The following is a 23985-nucleotide window of genomic DNA, read 5'->3' as shown; positions in this document are numbered from 1 at the left end:
ACGTTTCTTTTACGGTTCAGTATATAACTATATTCAACAACAAAAGTTCCCGTGACTCCAATACTTTAGAGTCTTTTTCAAACAAGTAAAGTCTGGTTTTCAATATTGCAGTACATGTGTGGAATCAAGTCACCAAAACGCAACTGATACAGAAAAGCATGCATTCCATGCAAAAGTTGACTTTTATGCAAGCCCCATGCATTTCACTACCCAAGAATGGGTATAAAAACATGTGCGATAACAGGATTCCATAATGCATTGTTCAGCATCGTGTTGACAACAACCACTCAGAAAAACAACAACATTACGCAATTATTCAACATTACGAAATGCCACGCCAGTCCAAAAATTAGCGTCTGCGAGCCATTGGTATGCTTGAAGCAGGATCGAGTCAACGGGATGTTGCAAGACAATTTAACGTCCACAGAAACACCAGTTGGTGTTTGTGGCAACGTTGGCAACAGACGAATGCAGTCAGAGACCATCCTCGGAGTGGGAGGCCACGCGTAACCAATAATCGACAAGACAACTGGATTCGAACATCACACCTACGAAATCGATTCCAGCCAGCAACAGTGACTGCAAGAAGCATCCCTGGCCTTCGACGAATATCTTCACAAAGCGTACGTAGTCGCCTCAGATGTGCAGGGATTGTCGCAAGAAGACCCGCCAAACGTCCAATTTAGACAGGAAACCACCGTCAAGCACGTCTACAGTGGTGCAGACAGCGTCTACGCTTGACGGCCATGCAGTGGGGACAAGTTCTATTCACTGACGAGTCTCGTTTTCACCTCAGCCACAGCGATGGACGGATTCGAGTGTACCGACGTCGAGGTGAACGTTACGTCAATCATTGTGTCATGGAAGAAGATCGGTCCGTGGCGGCAGCGTTATGGTATGGGGTGGGATTACAGCAAGACAGAGGACCCGTTTGATAGTGGTAGAGGGAAATCTCAATGGACAGCGCTACCGCGACGAGATCATCGGCCCTGTTGTTCTACCGTTTTTGCGTCGTCATGGCCCAGGAATTACCTTTCAACATGACAGCGCCCGGCCTCATATTGCTCGACTTGTTCGGGATTCTCTTCAACAAAACAACATGAATGTCATCCCCTGGCCGGCTCGCTCCCCTGATCTCTCACCAATCGAGCACATGAGGGATGAGATGGATCGGCGCCATCGACGTCAACCACGTGTTCCACAGACACTCCAGGAACTTCGAAACATGCTCAAGCAGACACGGACAGATATCCCACAGGACTTTGTGCGACGCCTGGTCCATTCCATGAGACGAAGATGTGTTTCATGCTATTGATTTGTAAATTGATATTTTGGCATGTTCATGGTTTTTTAATGAAATCACGCAATTTTCTGAAGTCAGTATGGCAAATTAAACCATTTGAACACTTACAGGAGTCTTTCATCTGTTGCAAACCGAAATTGTTTCAGATTTGGTAAAAAACTTTTTTTTTAAACTTTGCATTAAATCTTATTCAATGTCACAGAAACTTTTGTTGTTCAGTATATGATAATCATTGCGACGATAAACACCCCGCCTCAGGTCTGTCCCTCGCGACATAATTCAATGTATAATGTGTCGGGAACAAGGTTGCCGAGCAACAAGAGATGAACTGTACCTTTTCACCAATCTCTTTTTTGATATTTAGTGACAAGTCATCGATTTCCCAGAAAGAAATATGCGCGTAAGAAACGTACACAAGAACAGCTTGTATGTCGATGGATTTTATTACTAATATTCAAATTTAATGTGCATAGTGAAATGCTCGTCTTCTTTTATAAAAAATAATATATGTATATAGTTATATAATGAGTTAGACAAATCAGATTAAGGATTATAACACATATATCACAATAAAAACAGTGTCACAAAATTCTCCCCGGATCTCGACCACAAAACGTAAACAGTTTCATCATTCTCAAGCATGTAGTGCTCCTCTATATTTTGTTTGTTTCTTTGTTGTTTAACGCCGCACTGAGCAATATTCCATCGAAGTGACGGCGGTATGAAAATAATCGAGTCTGGACCAGACATCTCAGGCGCATCGATCCACGCAGTTGGGATAAGATAACATGCATCAACCAAGTCAGCGAGCCTGACCACCCGATAACGTTAGTCGCCCCAATTGTATGGCTCGATGCTCATGATATTAATCACTGGATTGTCTGGTCCAGACTCGAGTATTTACAGACCGCCGTCACATAGCTTGAAAATTGCTGAGTGCGGCGTTAAACAACAAACCACCCAAACTCTTTCGACAAGCATCGTCGCCTCTTACGACAAGCATGGGTTGCTGAAGACCTATTCTACCCCGGATCTTCACGGGTCTCCTCCATACTGAAGAGGACTTACCACTGCTGGACTCGAGAATACTGAAAATGTAATATTCTACTGCAAATTTAATAGGGATATTTTTTTTTATCTTTCAATGATAACGCTTCGAAACATATTTGAACATATACTCGATTAAAGAATTAAAAACTGAACAATAGAACATTCTGGACGGCCATAGATGGTCTAGATTTTATGAATACAGAAATATAACCCATAACTGTCGTTCGGAATACTCTCTGTGTGTTTTTGCGAGATTGCACGATCTAACGTCACATTCCAACTGTCACTTTCATGATCTGATAAGCGATTAAATGTCGTTCTGACATGACCCAATGGGGTGTCCTCAGATCTTTGTTAAGCGGTAGCAAGAACTAAGATATGATTTTAATGAAATTGGCGGAAAGCCCGAAGTGATGCAAGTCTCAGTCGTTACCACTTTGGTGAACCCCACTAGTACGGGTATGGTGCTTACAAACCTACAAACATAATCGGGGCAACCGGGATTCGAACCCACAATCTGGCGATCCCAGGGGACGCAACTCTACACAGCGAATTGCGGCGTCTTATACAACTGGTCCGCCCGTGCCCCAGCGTATTGTTGAAAACATACCACAAGTTTAGGAAGCTGTGCTGGTCGTTAGGGTCGGACGAATGGATCGGATGGTCTGGTTCGATGACTTGTTTGATTGCGTGTCATCGTACCCCGACGGCATGGATCTTTGCTCACAATATCGATCACTGGATTTACTGGTTCAGACTCGATTATCTACTGGAAGCAGCCATGTAGCTGTATTATTACTGAGTGTGTCGTTAAACAACAAATTAATTATGGAGAAAGGCAACGCACTAGATCGTGGAGACAATACAATGATCCAAATTTGTGAAAACATTTGTTAAAACTGATACGTGCATATGATAGCATATAAATTGCATATTTATAACAAACAAACAAAAATATAAGGTATGTCGTCTGTTTTCGAGTTTACAGGAATAATGGCGACAGTATACGTATGGATATCGCAAATTATAACTTCGTATCTTGTCTTGTGTCGGCCATCTGCCCTTTGTTTCGCCGCAGTTTCTTCATCAAGTACTTCACAGGAGAGCCAACTCGGAAGTTAAACGTCGGCAAGAAGGGGACGTAACGCGAACATCGACATTTCCTCAACAGAGGTGTGATGATGGGAATATCGTATATGCTGGTGTGATCGCCGTTGGCAGAACTGGGGTCTGCTTGTTTCCGCCATTGTAGGATGCCCCTCTCCTCATCCGTGCCTGCAACAAGTGAAAATCAGGTTTGTCATGGTTATGCGATGTTTCGATGACCGCGGAGACGAAGTTGATAGAGGGTCTGCCCGGAGAGGTCGGCGGTTCACCCCCTGGTCGCGTCATAATGTTAAAAGGTGGTAGTTGTTATCATCTTGCCCGGCGTTCGGCAGTAAAGAGATAAAACAAGGATTGGTCGGCTCGGAGATTTTATGACGTTTCTGAGGGGGGTATACCTTATTAACTGCAGCATGGCATCTCAGTGAGTTGCGACCGCCTCCGTAGTCTAGTGGTAGAGCCGGGGTTCGATCCCAGGTCGCGTCATACCAAAAGACGTTAAAATATGGTACTTGTTGTTACCCTGTCTGGCTTAAACAAGGAGTCAGTATACTGTGTCTGAGTGGGGTATTCGTGTTAAACTGTTGCATGGCTAGCCCTGTCAATCGGCATCAGTCCGGACTAGTACAAGCAGCCACAGACGCACGCATGCATGCATGTACGTCGCTATATAAGTGTAATTATCGTATAAGTGCGACGTTAAACCCCATTTCACCTCACCTCACCTCACCTCATCTCACCTCACCTCATCTCAGTGAGCTATCACTATCAAACCGGCATACGTCCGGGTTAGTAAAAGCAGCCACACAACACGTGCATGTACGTCGCTTAATAAGTGCAATAACCCCATTTCACCTTGCCTATTATCCAGAGAAAATGAATCAATGTTACATAATAAAATTAATGACAATCTCCAGAACAAGGCAAAAAATGGGCACCACACCGTGGAACATTGATGATGTTGGAGATTTAACGAGCTCTTCCGGAAGACCCGATTTTGCACTCGGGTAGCAAAGTCCTCTTTAATATTCCAGAGAAATGGGGGCCGATTCAACATGGTGTCACTGTATTTACAAGAGTAATTATGATCGATACTTGAGCAGAGCATCAGTGAACAGATCCTTTAAATACTACATTTTTAGCAGTGTATGTTACATAAATCTGATTACATATCTGTTGCACAATCTCTATGACCCACCAGGCACAGTGTTGTCCAGGAAGAAGGCGAGCATCCCACCCACAAACATAGATGTCCTCAGCAGAACTGTAAGAACCTGATCCAAGTCCTCGTTCCCTGTTTGAAAAAGGGGGACACTTGATACGATATACTGTTGACACGCCCTGATCGCGAGGGTTATCTACCCCATCAAGCCACAACGACAAAGGACAAAATGCCATGAATAAAGACAGGGAGTCTATTGAAGATCTCATATACTCCCTCATAACAGTGAAGCCTCCTTGAGGGTTGTTAGAGAGGTATCGTATATCGAAGTAAAAGAATCGGATCTTAACTAAATTTGTTTTGTTCCCAAGTTTAGGATGTACAGTGTATGCCTTAGACACTCAGCCACTATATACTTCCCGTTTCATATATATGTAACCATAGCTTACGGATGAGGAACCACCTGTAGCTGTTTATACCCCGTGGGTTATACTGTTGAAGTGTTCAGCCTGTTTATGTCCAACTGGAGGCAAACCCAGCAGAGCCAAGGCGCCAAACGTATGTTTCTTTACAGCCCGTGGGTTACTGTTGAAGTCTTGTTTGTTTGTTTGTTGTCAGACTCAGCAATATTCCAGCTATATGACAGCGGTCTGTAATAAAGTCTGGACCAGACGATCCAGTGATTGATTTCATGAGCATCGATCCACGCAATTAGGATCCGATGACATACATCAACCAAGTTAGCGAGCCTGACCACCCGATCCCGTTAGTCGCCTCTTACGACAAGCATAGTCGCCTGTTACGGCAAGCATGGGTTGCTGAAGACCTACTCTCTACCCGGATCTTCACGAGACTACTGTTGAAGTACCTGTGTTTATAGCCTGTCGGTAACTGTTGAAGTACTGGACCCGCTCTGACCCATCTGAGCCGAGGCGCCCCACCTACCTGTGTTTATAGCTTGTGGGTTTTTACTGAAGTACTGGGGAACCATCAAGCCAATAAGTAAAGACGATCCGATGATGCACAGATTGCGCCCAGATGACAGGTCAATATAGGACAACGTTGACAAGCCAACTGCCGTCACCATGCCGAAACTAATGACAACGATTCCTCCGAGGACTGGGTCCGGCATCATCGTCAGCACCGCCCCAACCTTGCCAATCAGTCCCGAAAAGAGGAAGATGACTCCCGCTGTGATAAATGCTGCCCTGCTAGCAACCTACAATAATCATGATTAGGTATGGTGAGTGAGTATGGTTTAACGCCGCTGTTAGCAATATTCCAGCAATGTCACGGCGGGGGACACCAGAAATGGGCTTCACACATTGTACTCATGTCGGGAATCGAACCCGGGTCTTCGGCGTGACGAGCGAACGCTTCAACCAATAGGCTACCCGACCGCCCCTGATTAGGTATGGGGTGTCCAGTAGTGCATACCCTTTTTGCGAACGCCTGGTGTCATCACTGATTTTCAGTGATCCATTCATATAATTTTCATCAGTATTTTACCTTTTGATCCCAATGGAATCTGTTTCGCCATATAATCGAGACTGTTTATTCCATGTCGTTGGTGCTAATTATTGACACCTTGAAATTTGTCGGATGTAATTTCTTTTGGAAATTCTTACATTGGCGAAGTCAGTGATAGCACTTACATCCGACTTCGCCCAATGCAATAAACCAGAAATTGGTATCCACAAGGTTGTATGTTTTCTGATAATTTTGACTGATTTAGCCGTGACGCCGGTAACTGTCGTTCGGAATACCCTGTGTTAAACTTTTCGAGGTTGCATGATTAGAAAACACTGTCACTTTCCCTTGGTTGGATATCTTTTTTTCTTGGCACTACTGATTATATATTCAAAGTTGCATGTAATAATTCGACTACCAACCTTTGTAAACCCTATAGCCCCAACATTCTGGCTATAGGATGTCGTTGCGCCGCCTGATCCAACTGCACCGGAAATAAGACTTCCAAATCCTTCGATTGCAATACCGCGGTTAATCGCATGCGCAGGCGGTTGTGCTGCACCCGAGATTCGTGCGCATGCGTAGTAATCACCAACAGACTCAATGATGGAGGTGATGGTGGCTGCCAACATCGCCATGAAGCTTGCAATTGTTATTGTAGGCAAACCCCATTGCCCTGGAAGAGACAAACAGTTTGGGATTGGAGCTGGGATTTTCTTTCGGGTGCAGCAATAAAATGGTCGCTTTCTGGCGACTACGCTGCGAAACATATTTTGACAAATTCTCGATTAAAAATTTGAAACCTGAACAAAAGAACATTCTGGAACGGCTAGATAGATGATCTAGATTGTATGGATTCAGTCGTTAAGCCCGTAACTCTCATTCGGAATACCCCATATTAAGTTTTGGAGGTTGCATGATTAGAAATCACATTCCGACTGTCACTTTCATGATCAGGTAAGCGACGCACTGATTGGTCGGATGAAAGGTCGTTCTGACGTGACCCCTAATGCGATGTCTTCAGATCTTTGTTTAGTGGTATCGAGGACTAAGATTTGATTTTAATGAGGATGATATTTCTACAAACTACTGGCACTTAATCCGGAAACAATTTGCGTATGTCCATCAATAAGGGGTCACGAGCACACGCACAAACAGATACCGGATCCGCGTATGTCTATACCTATATTTGTACCTGGATATGGGAAAAACAGCCAGTTTGCACTGTCCACCACGGATAGCTTTACGTCCGTTCTGGCAAATCTGGCATCTCCCTCCGTCGGGAAGACGTTGGTTACGGTGAGTATGGCGCAGAATGACCAAGCTATCACCACTGCTAGAAATACCTGCAAAGTGGACAATATAATGCAGTATGGACGAACCGGTTGTCGACAGAGTGACCAATAATCCACGACATCGGTGCACGGTGACATTATCTGCTGCATTCAAAAACAGCTTTATACAATGCATTTTACCAAAGTATAAGCTTCATTTCGAAATTGAAAACAATGACACTGATAAGAAGTATGAATCCGCAGTAAATAGTCCTTTAATGTGTCAAAAACTAATAGTAAACAGCAATGAACACTGGTTAGTACTTACTGGCAAGAGTTTGAATATGGGGTATCTGGTCATGTGACATCCCTTGACACGTGTGTAGGCTGGAAACGGGACCCGGATGTTCCTCATGTAGAGGGCGAAGAGGAAAACTAGGCCTACTGTTCTGTGGAAATAATACAACTTACATCAAATAAAAACAAAACACCTTCTATGGGACATTATATAGACCTATTATATTCCCGCCTGTATATCCACATACAACTGACTCAATCCAGTCACCGTTTATGTGGAAAAATAGAATAAATGAATAATATATACAAAGCATGTTTAACACTCATTCATAAAGGAAGATTTTTACAACATAATAATCAGTTAATTGAAACTCCACGTTACTCACATTCACTAAGTCTACACAGCGAACTAAACATCTGGAAATAGTATCAGCACCACCCGTTCTTGGCAATGGCTATTTTGTTGGAAAATATATAATATATATAACAAGCTGTGCTTAACTGGGTTTTTTTCAGGTGTATATATTCGACCTTCAACTAAAAATAATGCATTTCTTAAATTCATATATTTTCTTTAGTAGTGGTAGGTGCAACTGAACCAAATAGAATGTTACAATTATTGTAAACTACGGTTAAAACGAACTCAAATGGACCACCGTTATAAACGTATTTTACTGTACTAAATAATAATTATGGTGCGTTATTGTATTACATCCCTTCCTCTCAAAAACAATTTACAGAAAAAAACACCTTCGCAATTACTTACAATGCCGTTATCCCCCAGTGTTTCTGGCAGAAGTTCAGAGCAACACCAGTCAGAGACAGCCCGACGAGACTAATGGTAGGGACGATTGTGATTGGTCCAAGGAACTGTAGCAAAATCCCTAGGAACCCCGTGCAGCCAACGAAAACTTGCACGAGTGAGGCAAGCATAATACCGCCCTGAATCTGTATGTGAAAAAAAATACACGGAAAACTGGCATCACAACAGGAAAGAATCATGATGAGAGGGGGCGTGGTGTCTGAATAGTATCTCGTTCTTCAAGTAACAGTAAATGGACTACATACAGCCTCCACCCGTGGAGATTCCGGGGTAGAATTGGCCATCAGCAGCCAACGTTGCAACGTCGTAAGAGGACTTAATGGACCGGGTGGTCATGTTGATTGCACTTAAATAGCGAAGCGGCGGGTCCCAGCAAACAAACAACGTTTCTTTTTTTATTGTGGCAACGTTAGAAAAACATGACTTGTTGTTGACCTCTGTTTTTCATATCAGATTTGTATTATTCATTTTTTTCGTTTAAAAATGTTTCAGGTTTGTTAAGTATAATTTCATACCCAGGACTGGATTTCAATGTAAATAATGATCTTACAATAGTTTCTTGTTTACGAGTGAGTGAGTGAGTTGTGTTTAACGCCGCTTTTAACACTATTCCAGTTATATCACGGCGTTTCAGCTTTAATGAGGGAGGAAAGCCCGAAGTGATGCAAGTCTCAGACGTTTACCACTTCGGTGAAACCCACGAGGACGGGTATGGTGCTGACAAACCTAGAAACATAATCGGGGCGAACCGGGATTCGAACCCACAACCATAGGTTTCTGGCGTGCCCAAGGGACGCAACTCTGTACAGCGAATCGCGGCGCCTTAGACAACTGGGCCAACCGTGCCCCCTCTTGTTTACGAAAATAAATATAACTGTTATTGATACTGGTGGTTGTAATGCAACGTTGTCACTACTTTACTGAACGGTATGTTACAACATACTATTCCCAGAGCTTATGATAATGTTCTGTGGTGGACAGGCTCTGTGATTTCGTGGAGTATCTACGGTGGCCCATAAGGGACATGGAGTCTGTTTTTTCAATATTTTGATATTTCACCTGCTGTTATCGTAACCTTTTGCAAATTAACACGGTTTGTCATACAAATATGTGAAAAATTATGTATAAAGAAGATATTGAATCGGTGAAAAGTTAAGCGAAAATGTCAAAAACTAAAATGAAAATGTCAATAACAAAAACGAAAATGTCAAAAACTAAAATGAAAATGTCAAAAACAAAAACGAAAATGTCAAAAACTAAAATGAAAATACAGAAAACTATTTCCACCGCGGTGACAATAGTTTTCTGTATTTTCATTTAAATTGTTGACATTTTCGCTTTTGTTTTTGACATGTTCGTTTTTGTTTTTGACATTTTCGCTTCACATTTCAGCGATTCAATAACTACTTGAAAGTACATTTTCCATGTTTTCGGTTGTTTTTTTATACATGATTTATCAGATATTTGTATGACAAATTGTGTTAATTTGCAAAAGGTTATGATAAAAGTAAGTGAAATATCAAAATATTGAAAAACAGACTCCATGTCCGACTGACTGATATAGGAGCTTTCCGACTGTAGCGTATTTCGTATATCATCGTACCTCGACGGCGTGGATCGTTGATCATACCATTAATCACTGGATTGTCTGGTGCAGACAGGAGTATCAAACAATATATATCGCTCAGTGGCGTTAACTACAACGTTTGTTTCTGATTGATTTATCCATGAAGCGACCTTTACCTCTCGCATTCGCATTTGCCAAACATCAGTTCTAGTCAGCGACGAGTTGGATCCATCATCGTTCAATACTTGCCCATCTGGTAATTTTAAGGACAGAATGAAGAATAGGAGCAAGCAATTATTATTTTCAGTTCCACACACAATTGATACAGTATGTCAGAAAATTAAAATTAAAATCATATTTTGCGTATACCAGTACTGCGTGATGAAAATAAATCTTGTGTTTTTCAGAACAGGTTCTCAGGGGTATGTGTATACATGTCCCCATTGTGGTAGTAGGGACACCTTATATATTAAGGGGAAGTGTGTTTCAGTGACAGGAGGTCAGTTACCATGTCTAGTATCAAACAGAAACATTGAACGAGGGGTTCATAAATAGATGGGGGCGGTCGGGTAGCCTAGTGGTTAAAGCGTCCGCTCGTCACGCCGAAGACCCGGGTTCGATTCCCGACATGGGTACAATGTGTGAAGCCCATTTCTGGTGTCCCCCGCCGTGATATTGCTGGAATATTGCTAAAAGCGGCGTAAAACATACTCACTCACTCACTCACTCACTCACTCATAAATAGATGACCATACATGATTAAATAGGAGTTTATAGACGAATAAGGTTGTTTTTGATGGACGAGCTAAAATGGTCGAGATTGGAAATTGCCCGAAAATGATCCCCCCTTTAAATATGGGGGCGGCTTATTATATTCTACATTGCCGATTCTCAAAATTCTTTCATGTTTACAGTTGTCTGTCTGTCCGTCCGTCCGCCTGTCTGTCTGTGTCTGGATGTGTGTGTGTGCGTGCGTGCGTGCGTGCGTGCGTGCGTGCGTGCGTGCGTGCGTGCGTACGTGTGTGTGTGTGTGTGTGTGTGTCTGTCTGTCTGTCCAACATGAGACTAAGGAATGTCTTGGTATATAGAGGCTATCTTGTTATTCTTGTCAAATAACATACTTCTATCATCAAGTGACCTGACAAGTTGATATTGAAACTGTCCACTTTATGAAGCCTCGATGTGATAAAACATGTTATTTGATATGAAAAGTCCACTGTTCTATTCATAATGTATTTTCTTATTGACCAATAGAGTGTGGTAACTATTTGCCATTCAAGCAGATTGAAAGTATTGGCATAAAGTGTTATTTTACTCGAGTCTAATATCAGTTTTATATTTTCTGATCATAAAGTTTTTCATTACAAAATACTTAAATATACATAAAACATATAAACACCTTATTGGCATAAAGTGTTAATATAAGTGTTCTGTGGCGTTAAGAAATAGGTCGCCAGTAGCCTAGGGCAATGCCACTTTGGTGTCACGCTCTATTGACGAGGGTTAAAAGCTGTATACTTGGATTTCGGTGTTTAATGGTCAGCATACGCCTCGGTTCATTGCTGACAAGGTTGCTGAGTCATCACGCACCTCATTTGACCTTTACATTCGAAGACGTGAACGGCCATGACAAAAATGGTACAAAGAGCCTAATGATGCTAATATAAAGGTCATCCACCTTTGTCCGTGCTTATACAACCTGGATCAGCACTGAAGAGGACGAAAAGACGACATACTTCAGGGATGATTCAGGACTCTTTAAAGGTCTCGGGTCTGGTGTGGGTCACCCTGGGCGAGACAGGGTATTATACCTCCATTCTAATATAAAACATAACCTGGGCACATTCGCCACCATTCGTTCGTTTTGGAGTGAGGGAGGAAAGACGTTTACCACTTCGGTGAAACCCACGAGCACGGGTATGGTGCTGACAAACCTAGAAACATAATCGGGGCGAACCGGGATTCGAACACAGAATCATAGGTTTCTGGCGTGCCCAAGGGACGCAACTCTACACAGCTGATCGCGACGCCCCAGACGACTGGGACTACCGTGCCCCCTCGTTTTGGAAGTGACGTCGGCATCACCATCTCTCCTATCTTTAGCTCAGGACAGAATTTATCTCGCTTGTGAGGGACATGTGATAGGATGGCTTATTTTAACTGTGTCATTTTTATCGGGATCAAAACGGAACTCTTGTGGAAGGGTTTCAGGACAGAAGCCATCATAGAATGGAGATGAAGTATACTAGATAATCAAAGATGGGTAGGGGTCGAATTTCGAATTTCGAATTCGTAACTTTGAAAAGGAAATGTAAGTGTTATACAAATTGAATACTGAGGCTCAGATAATATTTATTAGGACTCAAAAATGTATTTATATATAGCTGGTTAGCTATTGTAATGTACAATGAAGATATTTTTTAAGAAGAAGCTGAGATGCTTCTATATTAGGTATGTCTCACAAAGGAATTCAAGCTTGGATAACGATCAGTAAAATGATGAAGTTACCTGTCCCTAGATCCGGGCACTGCCATCGTTCAAGGGCCATGAGAGCAGCAATAGCGGGCAGGAATTTGTGACATCCTCCTTGAATTATTGGAAGTCTAGAAATAATGAATGAGGTTAAATCACGACGCCCACTGTCAGAGTGTCACTCAAAATCTGTATAAACACATCGACCACACACTGCAGAATAGTACACACGCCCTCACCTCACACCTACGTCACGCTGAGGGATTGTACACACGCCCTCACCTCACACCGACCACATAATGCAGGATGGTACACACGCCCTCACCTCACACCGATGACACACTGAAGGATTGTACACACGCCCTCACCTCACACCGATGACACACTGCAGGATGGCACACACGCCCTCACCTCACACCGACGACACACTGCAAGATGGTACACACGCCCTCACCTCACACCGACGACACACTGCAGGATGGTACACACGCCCTCACCTCACAAAGACGACACACTGCAGGATGGTACACACGCCCTCACCTCACACCGATGACACACTGCAGGATGTACACACGCTCTCACCTCACACCGACCACACACTGCAGGATGGTACACACGCCCTCACCTCACACCGATGACACACTGCAGGATGTACACACGCCATCACCTCACACCGACCACACACTGAAGGATGGTACACACGCCCTCACCTCACACCGACCACATACAGCAGGATAGTACACACGCCCTCACCTCACACTGACGTCACACTGAAGGATTGTACACCCGCCCTCACCTCACACCGACCACATACTGCGAGATGGTACACACGCCCTCACCTCACACCGATGACACACGCAGGATGTACACACGCCACCTCACACCGACTAAATACTGCAGGATGGTACACACGCCCTCACCTCACAAAGACGACACACTGCAGGATGGTACACACGCCCTCACCTCACACCGATGACACACTGCAGGATGTACACACGCTCTCACCTCACACCGACCACACACTGCAGGATGGTACACACGCCCTCACCTCACACCGATGACACACTGCAGGATGTACACACGCCATCACCTCACACCGACCACACACTGAAGGATGGTACACACGCCCTCACCTCACACCGACCACATACAGCAGGATAGTACACACGCCCTCACCTCACACTGACGTCACACTGAAGGATTGTACACCCGCCCTCACCTCACACCGACCACATACTGCGAGATGGTACACACGCCCTCACCTCACACCGATGACACACTGCAGGATGTACACACGCCCCCACCTCACACCGACCACATACTGAAGGATGGTACACACGCCATCACCTCACACCGACCACATACAGCAGGATGGTACACACGCCCTCACCTCACACTGACGTCACACTGAAGGATTGTACACCCGCCCTCACCTCACACCGACCACATACTGCGAGATGGTACACACGCCCTCACCTCACACCGATGACACACTGCAGGATGTACACACGCCCCCACCTCACACCGACCACATACTGAAGGATGGTACACACGCCCTCACCTCACACCTACGTCACACTGCAGGATGGTACACACGCCTCCACCTCACACCGACCACACACTGAAGGATGGTACACACGCCCTCACCTCACACCGACCACACACTGCAGGATGGTACACACGCCCTCACCTCACACCGATGACACACTGCAGGATGTACACACGCCCTCACCTCACACCGACCACACACTGCAGGATAGTACACACGCCCTCACCTCACACGGACCACATACTGCAGGTTGGTACACACGCCCTCACCTCACACCGACTAAATACTGCAGGATGGTACACACGCCCTCACCTCACACCGACCACATACTGCAGGATGGTACACACGCCCTCACCTCACACCGACGACACACTGCAGGATGGTACACACGCCCTCACCTCACACCGACTAAATACTGCAGGATGGTACACACGCCCTCACCTCACACCGACGACACACTGCAGGATGGTACACACGCCCTCACCTCACACCGATGACACACTGCAGGATGTACACACGCCCTCACCTCACACCGACCAAACACTGCAGGATGGTACACACGCCCACACCTCACACCGACTACACACTGCAGGATGGTACACACGCCATCACCTCACACCGACCACATACTGCAGGATGGTACACACGCCCTCACCTCACACCGATGACACACTGAAGGATTGTACACACGCCCTCACCTCACACCGACCACACACTGCAGGATGGTACACACGCCCTCACCTCACACCGACCAAGCCTTGCAGGATGGTACACATGCCCTTACCTCACACCGACCACATACTGCAGGATGGTACACACGCCCTCACCTCACACCGACCACACACTGAAGGATGGTACACACGCCCTCACCTCACACCGACCACATACTGCAGGATGGTACACACGCCCTCACCTCACACCGATGACACACTGCAGGATGGTACACACGCCCTCACCTCACACCGACCAAACACTGCAGGATGGTACACACGCCCTCGCCTCGCACCGACCACATACTGCAGGATGGTACACACGCCCTCACCTCACACCGACCACACACTGCAGGATGGTACACACGCCCTCACCTCACACCGATGACACACTGCAGGATGGTACACACGCCCTCACCTCATACCGACACACTGCAGGATGGTACACACGCCCTCGCCTCGCACCGACCACATACTGCAGGATGGTACACACGCCCTCACCTCACACCGACCACACACTGCAGGATGGTACACACGCCCTCACCTCACACCGATGACACACTGCAGGATGGTACACACGCCCTCACCTCATACCGACACACTGCAGGATGGTACACACGCCCTCGCCTCGCACCGACCACATACTGCAGGATGGTACACACGCCCTCACCTCACACCGACCACACACTGCAGGATGATACACACGCCTCCACCTCACACCGACCACACACTGCAGGATGGTACACACGCCCTCACCTTAAACCGACCACACACTGCAGGATAGTACACACGCCCTCACCTCACACCGATGACACACTGCAGGATGGTACACACGCCCTCACCTCACACCGACCACACACTGCATGATGTACACACGCCCTCACCTCACACCGACCACACACTGCATGATGTACACACGCCCTCGCCTCACACCGACCACACACTGCAGGATGGTACACACGCCCTCACCTCACACCGACACACTGCAGGATGTACACACGCCCTCACCTCACACCGATGTCACACTGCAGGATGGTACATACGCCCTCACCTCACACCGACCAAACACTGCAGGATGGTACACACGCCCTCACCTCACACCGATGACACACTGCAGGATGGTACACGTGCCACACATCACGAGGAAGGTGGACATGATCTCCGACTTGACCAGCTCCATGTCGCCGGCGCAGATGTTGCCGGACACCACGAGGGGGATGGAGATGGTGGAACTGATGCTCAGTAGCACTTGCTGTGGAACAAAAAAATATTTATTTGGATGCACTTTTGCGAGAGGATTGGCTAAACGCCGCTTTGAGTGAGTTGGGTTTGACGCCGCTTTGACCAGTGGTTCAATTATATCACGGCGTGCCAACTTGATGTGGGAGAAAAAACCGAAGTGATGCAGGTCTGAGATGTTTCCAACTGTGGTAAAACCCAGGGGCAAGGGTATGATGCTGACAAACCGAGAATCATATTCAATTGTAAATGAAATTCGAACCCACAATCAAAATTTAGGATTCTGAAATGCACCCTGATATTAAGATTCTTCAACATGTCTATTTTACTGACGATACCCAGAGTAACCACAAGACAAGAACTCATTTTCTCTTAAGGTTTATCCATCTTCCCGAGGCACGTGAGTTAACTGACTATGAAAGTCCAGTTTCCACCCTTGCCGAACTAGGCTGGTATTATGGAGTTACAATTTGGCTGGACCAACGAGTCTATGCATAGTCTAATCAAAATCGCGCACCGAAATCGAAATCCGGTTCGTAGAGTGTCATGCAGATTTCGGCCGACTGCAGGATTTGCAAAGCGTGTGCACCGCTAACTCGTTGTCAACAGATATTTACTAAATCTTTTCATGTTTTTAATCAAGGTGCTCACGTGATTTGATGCACTTCGCGATGTAAGACTCGTTTTATCACAATATAGATCTTGATTATCGATCAGATCGTCTTTGACTGGGCGCCACCGTTCTGTTTGAAACAAATGCAAGTGATACGAGAGGTTGAATCTGATTGGTCAATAGGAGAGGCATAGCAAGGACATAACTCGTAATAGCAACTGGTGGCGCTACGATCGAGCCCAGGAATTCCAGCCTAGTTCGGCAAGGGTGGAAACTGGACTTTCAAAGTCAGTTAACTCTCTTGCCTAAGGAAGATGGGTTTATCAGAGGAAATACGGTATCAGAAACAGATCCTCAATTCGCACAACTTAAGAAAATTAAACAAATATTTCTCTGTAAGAATATATTAAGCACTATCAACAGCATGCAAATGTGTTCAGCTTATAGTTTTCCCACGGCATGGGGATTCCGAGTTGGAATAGGTCCCCAGCAACCTATACTGTGAGAAGAGGCGACCAAACTGATCGGTGTCAAGCTCGGTGACCCGGTTGATGGTGTGGCATCGTATCCCGATGGCGTGGATCGTTGTTTACAATATCGATCACTGGATTCTCTGGCCCAAACTAGATTACTTACAGGCCGCCGTCATATAACTGGAATATTGTTGAGTGCGGCGTTAAACAACAAACAAACAAAACAAACATCATATTTTCCGCTTCAGCTGGGATGTTTACGAAGACTCTTCCTTCACTCCAAGCAAATGTATTAAAGCAAATTTTTATTGCCCCGTTCTTAAAATAGACAGAAAAACTAAGTTCTTTCAGTGCAAATGAACTACAGGGCACGGTTTACATTAAATGTTTCTACTCTTCAACAGTCTGCTTACTTAATGTAAATATAAGGCAGTGTTATTCTATTTAAAGGTAGCGTATCTTTTAAGGCTTTAGATGTACACAGGCGTTGTCATAACAACGGCTTTCAACAGCTAGTTAAGAAATACTCTATATAAATAGAGAACTACTTTCAAATGTTGGGGAATGACAGAGCATAAATATCTCAATACTCAGGCTCAGTGATGACTTATACACCACAGGTTTATGTACATTTCACGTGACCAGTCTTTTTCATGTATGTGAACAACAGTCCTGATACTGAAATCGTAGTAGCCCGTCCTAATGGATTTATTTGCAGGTTGTTTTGTTTAATCATAAATACACCATACTACAACCGCGACCCGTAAAGATCCGGGGTAGAATAGGTCTTCAACAGTCCATGCTTGCCCTAAAAGGCGGCTATGCTTGTCGTAACAGGCGACTATCGGGATCGGGTGGTCAGCCTCGCTGATTTGGGTGATGCATGTCATCGTATCCCAATTGGATCGATGCTCATGATGTCAATCACAGGATTGGCTGGTCCAGATGCGATTATTTACAGACCGCTGTCATATAGCTGGAAACAACAAACAACCAAACAAACAAAACAACCGCGACAGCGGTGATATAACAATATGCACATGTATGTGGACATTAAAGTGACGTATCACCAGCTATTCGAATGGGTTCCATGCCTGCATTGTTAACAAATGATAAATACGAGAATGCAAATAGTTTCACTTTTGATGATTTTTTCTTCTGTTTCATGACATATGTTTATCTAAATGTGTAGCTTTTTCAAAACTGAAATATATGATAAACAATTTGTGAAGACATCGTGTAATCGTTACATCTCGTTGGGCTGTAGCAGAGGTACCTGGCTAACCGCAAGGAGTGAGTGAGTGAGTATGGTTTTACGCCGCTTTTAGCAATATTCCAGCAATATTACGGCGGGGGACACCAGAAATGGGCTTCACGTATTGTACCCATGTCGCGAATCGAACCCGGATCTTCGGCGTGACGAGCGAACGCTGTAACCCCTAGGCTACCCGACCGCCCCCTAACCGCAAGGATATCTAAGTATAAAGGAGAGTGAAATACCTCTCATTCATTTTTAATATTCGACGACAGGATACACGTGGAGCATACTTGCTAGAGGCGAATGAATTGCGTAAGTCCCAAGCCACACAAATGAGCAGCACAAATTGCACAACAACATGTTCACGTGTTTAGGGCTTCAAAGAGTACTCGTGTATGGGCGGCCATTCGGTCAAAAAATACAAAGTTGAAAAAAAGGGCAAAAGTACGCAATTAAGGTCAAATATTACGAATAAAGAACTAAATGTTACTACTAAAGGTCAAAATACAATATTAATAGTCAAATGTTACGAAAAAACGTCATAAGAAAAGAAAGAACAATGTGTACGAAAGAACGTCAGTGAGCACGAAAGGACGTTTTCAATAAAGAACGCCAGATGGCGCTGAAATTTGTAAAACATTCCGAGTTTAATCGTCTTGTTCCGCCGTGTATATGATAACTGCATTCCTCGTGCACTCACCGTCTGACGTCACACATATAAATGTGGATGTAAACAATCGAAATAAATATGGTTTGAAAACGAACGCTTGCGTCATAGATGAAACTCGATTTTCTTTATGGCGAGCTATTTTTCCTAACGAATGTGTAAGTTATACATATGCATACCAGTCCATTTGGTATATATATTTGTTGTTCAGATATTAGGCAGCATTTTGTTCGCACACAGTTTCCGAAAAGCTGTTAAATAAAACAAACTCTCGCACAACGTTGACTTTTCAGTTGGAAATGTGCGTCAGAAACAAAACGCGGCATCATAGCACCCTCGTGTTGCACCAAGCATGAACAGTTATTGGATCACTGTAGATGAATCCTAGTTTAGCGTTAAGTGAGTGTTTTTTTTAAGGTTGTATACAAAATATATGTACCAATGTTAGGCAGATGTTGGATTACACAGTATACTGTATTTATGAAAAGGCCCGCGGTGAGAAAGCTTAACGCAACATGTTTATACACAATGTGTACATTATACATTATAAATACATGTATATATATGTGTGACGTCAGACGGTGAGTGCACGAGGAATGACGTAATACATTGTGCACCTCGGCATGCAGTTATCATATACAAGGCGGAACAAGCCGATTAAACTCGGAATGTTTTACAAATTGCAGCGCCATCTGGCGTTCTTTATTGTCAACGCCCTTTCGTGCTCACTGACGTTCTTTATTGAAAACGTCCTTTCGTGCTCACTGACGTTCTTTCGTACACATTGTTCTTTCTTTCTAATGACGTTTTTTCGTAACATTTGACTATTAATATTGTATTTTGACCTTTAGTAGTAACATTTAGTTCTTTATTCGTAATATTTGACCTTAATTGCGTACTTTTGTCCTTTTTTTCAAATTTGTATTTTTTGACCGAATGGCCGCCCATACACGAGTACTCGGGCACGGGCCGAGTTTAGCGGGACTCGAGTCCGGTTTGAAGGACGCGAGTACTCGACCAAGGGAGATAACTCTAATTTGGTCGACTTTCAATAAGTTAATAGAAACGTGTCTTTATGTAACTTTCTTATTCATGAGTAATCCATTAAATCAAATAAAAGTGTCAATAGCTTTTCTTTTAGTTATTTTTCGAAACAATACACTTATTTACAACCATTTCATAAGGATATTTCCTGGTTTAAAAAAGTACTTTATTTCTTGTTTAAAAGGGATGTTTTACGAAACTATTAAACTGTCGCAAGCAGTAGACCAATTCATTCTAAATAAGCGTCGTAACGTTAATCATTATAAATTCAATATTTTCATAAGATATTTATAACTGGACATCACTTTATTGAATATTAACATTGTGTTACTGTATCTCATTCTAATATATATCTCTTCAAATGTCGGGAATACGTCTTAAAGAAGTCAACTATAAATGTACAAGCCTAGTAATCTTTCAATGTTTTGTTTTCAATTAAGAAAAAGGTAAATACTGACTTGTGAATTTGTGATCACATTGAAAATGTTACTTTTTACTTATTATCTATATTTTGTGATTTATTGAAAATTTCCTTCGCGATCGACGCTGGCATCAAATGATTTTATGTATCATATAAGGTATACCCAAGAAGCCATCCCGCCAAAATCCAACCAATCACCAATCGCAACATACATCTCGTGACGATCACGTGTGCAATATTTTTTTCACCCGAACATGGCGTGTGTTACATTGAGATGTAAACGATTTCTATTCCCAATTAACAATTCTTATTTCAATGAAGCTTCAGCGAATCAGCATACAAATTTCATTTTATTATATTTGATACGCGATCAAATTGGTTTTCTCAGTGATCTACGATGTTATTGTGACTTTTTCATTTTGCATACGACAGGATAATTGCCAATTTTATTGAACAGATGTATAATTGCGGGTACTCGAGCACGAAGCCGAGTCTTAACCCTCGGGTACTCGAGCACGAGCCGAGCCTTATCCCTCGGGTACTCGAGCACGAGCCGAGCCTTATCCCTCGGGTACTCGAGCACGAGCCGAGTCTTATCCCTCGGGTACTCGAGCACGAGCCGAGTCTCAACCCTCGGGTACTCGAGCACGAGCCGAGTCTTATCCCTCGGGTACTCGAGCACGAGCCGAGTCTTATCCCTCGGGTACTCGAGGACGAGCCGAGTCTTATCCCTCGGGTACTCGAGCACGAGCCGAGTCTTATCCCTCGGGTACTCGAGTCCATATTTTTGGACCCGTTGAGACCCTTCACCTGTTGCTCAGGCTTGGATATTCAGCAACATCCTGCAGTCAAACATAACCACCGCTGTTGCTTTTCCTCCGCCAGTTCACTCCCCAAGCCATCGCTTTTCGTCCGTTGCAATTGCCGGTTACAGAATCATGTTTTGTAACTGAACTGATCTGAACTTTATTTACACTCAGACCGCTGTCAGCGGCATCACAGGTACAAAATCATTTCAACAACATAATACATATACATATACATATATAGAATAGATACAAAAACAACTTGGCCGAGCATGCATGCATATTAATACAGATTCACTAGGGTAGCAATATATGTGCATTCAAAAAGAGGGAGATCTTGATAGGTTTAAACAATTACAGGATGATTTTACAGAATTTGAACAGTTTTCTCAATGTTTCTAGTCGTGAATTTTTGAAATGTAAATTCATTTTATGCATGTTGGGTTTGACGTAGTAGAATCTGTGTAAAAAATGTTTTCTTTCGTTTTCTTAAGATTGACAAATAAACAAAATATTGGAATTCATCACCTATGTCAGATAATTTGCAAAGTTGGCATTTCCTTTCGGTTACAGGCATATTTCTCCATCTCCCAGTTTCAATAGATAGATTATGATTACAAGTTCTAAACTTAAGTAAGACTCGCCAAGCGTTTTCCTGCAGTACGTTTAAATAATATTCTAAATTTAGGCAATCTTTTTTTATGATAATATACATTATGCCTTTTGAAGACTTATCCCTTGCACTGGTCCAACACTGCAGGTTAATGTCATTTAATTTTTCATGGACTAGATGTTTGGGTATGTGAGATTTTTGAAACTTTGCGAAAACCAAATGTAGCTAAGTCCAAGTTCATCAAAAGTTCGTTTGATATATGTAATCCATTTATGCTTACATTTTCCAAATAGGTCGTCATTAAACAACAACTTGTATACAAGAAAGGACAATTTAGATGATTTCCCGGAAAGAAATTTTGCCCCAAAACTAATCATTCTCATTTTGACGATGTTTGACAGATGGAGTCTCCCAAGTTCCCCATGTACCATGAAATTTGGGTGCATTTTCTTAATGATAAAAGATATTTTAGAAAACGCAAATGTACACCTTCTAGAGTTGAGATGTTTTCAAGTCCCCATACTTCGCATCCGTATCTTGCAGTTGTTGCAGTCTGCGAACATTAGTGAGTGAGTATGGTTTTACGCCGCTTTTAGCAATATTTCAGCAATATATCACGGCGGGGGACACCATAAATGACCTCCACCCATTGCACAGAGAGTGTTGTGATATTTATTTTGTACAGAACTACACAGACATGGAAATGCTGTAATTATCATGTACATAAATTATACTGTCTGACATTGTTGAATCGAACCCGGGCCTTCGGTGTGACGAGCGATCGCTTTAGCCACAATGCTACCCCACTGTCCCTTAAAGACGTTGGACACATTAAATGAAACCCAGTAACCAGTGACACAGAACGGCTATGTTGAAGTGAGAGCTCGACCGCACAATGCACTTGAGGAACGTGTCTGGTCCCGTGATTAAACCGAACCAAATTTATATAAAATATTAACTTTAAATCCTACTTATTGGCTTATTTAACCATTAACCGCCTATGTCATGGGTGCCTTATTATGTTTGAAAGTAAATTAATAAATAGGTTGTCCCTTAACATAAGGGTGCAGGCAATTAGGTGGAACAGCCCATTAGCTGGTTCTGTTCGAGGGTTTTTAATTAATAAAATGATTTCAAATAAAAAACAAAACAAGGTACGTCTTAAATTCGGCATCCTAGAAAAGTAATGAAATTTGCTCTACCCCAAGTGTAGCGTAATATTTAATAGTTTTTCCTTGAACTATTACAGTTAAAGCACGAGGACACTTTACAGTAAACATTGGGGGTAGAGAAAAACTGTATTTCTTAAACAATGTATTAAAGAAAAACAACAAGAAAATTGTTATCTAACAAATTATTCGCATCGTTTTAAACTCACCTGTAGACCGAACACAAGGCACAAGTGGGGTGGGGGCACATCATCCACCCCGTATTCCAGCCCCAAAGCCTTCACATGGGCGTTGTCATCCTCCTCCCCCACGGGGGTCTGGGTGGGGACGTGTCCGGACGAGGCACAACATACTCCATACACATCGCTTTTGTTGGTGTCGATCTGGCGTTGTTTCAGAGTTGTGACATCCCCTTCGCTGTCGCTAAAAGCGACGTTGACATGCTCCATACCGGGAGTGAAGTCGGAGCGAGACATTGTTCAAGCGAGATAGAAGCACTATGCAAACTTGACAATATACGGGATGCGTTTTAGCGACACAGTCTAGCTTACCTAGTTTTGAAAATCTAAAAATAGTCGTTATCCCTGTGATGTTATTGACACAGTTTCAAGGTTATTGGGTAGGCTTACTTTGGATATTGGTTTGACCTGAGGCTGTCATGTTGCTGGCAATCAAGCATCTCAATTTCTGAAAAGCTTCTGAATGTGTAAAGGATGCTTTCCTAGCTATCAAAGGTTTCGGTACGTAATTGGGGATAGGTTAGAAATGGGTTGTGCTTGTGATGAAAATAGGTACACCGAAAAGACCGTCATATTTTGTAACTACCACTTAAAAATGAACGTGCACTGACTCACTCACTCACGCATGCACGCATGCACGCACGCACGCACGCACACTGACT

At 43.7% G+C, this 23985-nt stretch overlaps 1 protein-coding gene across 1 annotated transcript; it reads right to left on the bottom strand.

Moving 5' to 3' along the window:
• Positions 1-2791: 2791 nt before the first annotated feature.
• Positions 2792-23614, bottom strand: LOC124151533 (solute carrier family 23 member 1-like). Its single transcript, XM_046524054.2, has 11 exons — positions 23294-23614; positions 15876-16033; positions 12559-12653; positions 10227-10303; positions 8427-8608; positions 7692-7812; positions 7285-7435; positions 6512-6765; positions 5565-5838; positions 4656-4751; positions 2792-3628 (listed from the first exon to the last, which is right to left on the bottom strand). The coding sequence occupies exons 1-11, from the start codon at positions 23558-23560 to the stop codon at positions 3378-3380; spliced, it is 1926 nt and encodes a 641-aa protein (XP_046380010.2). The 5' UTR covers positions 23561-23614; the 3' UTR covers positions 2792-3377.
• Between the last annotated feature and the right edge of the window lie 371 nt (positions 23615-23985).

The sequence above is a fragment of the Haliotis rufescens genome, unplaced genomic scaffold (genome assembly GCF_023055435.1).
Source record: "Haliotis rufescens isolate VD_foot unplaced genomic scaffold, xgHalRufe1.0.p SCAF_4, whole genome shotgun sequence".
Taxonomy (NCBI): Eukaryota; Metazoa; Mollusca; class Gastropoda; order Lepetellida; family Haliotidae; genus Haliotis; species Haliotis rufescens.
The sequence above is the reverse complement of the archived record's forward strand: the minus strand, read 5'-3'. Positions and strand labels throughout refer to the sequence as shown.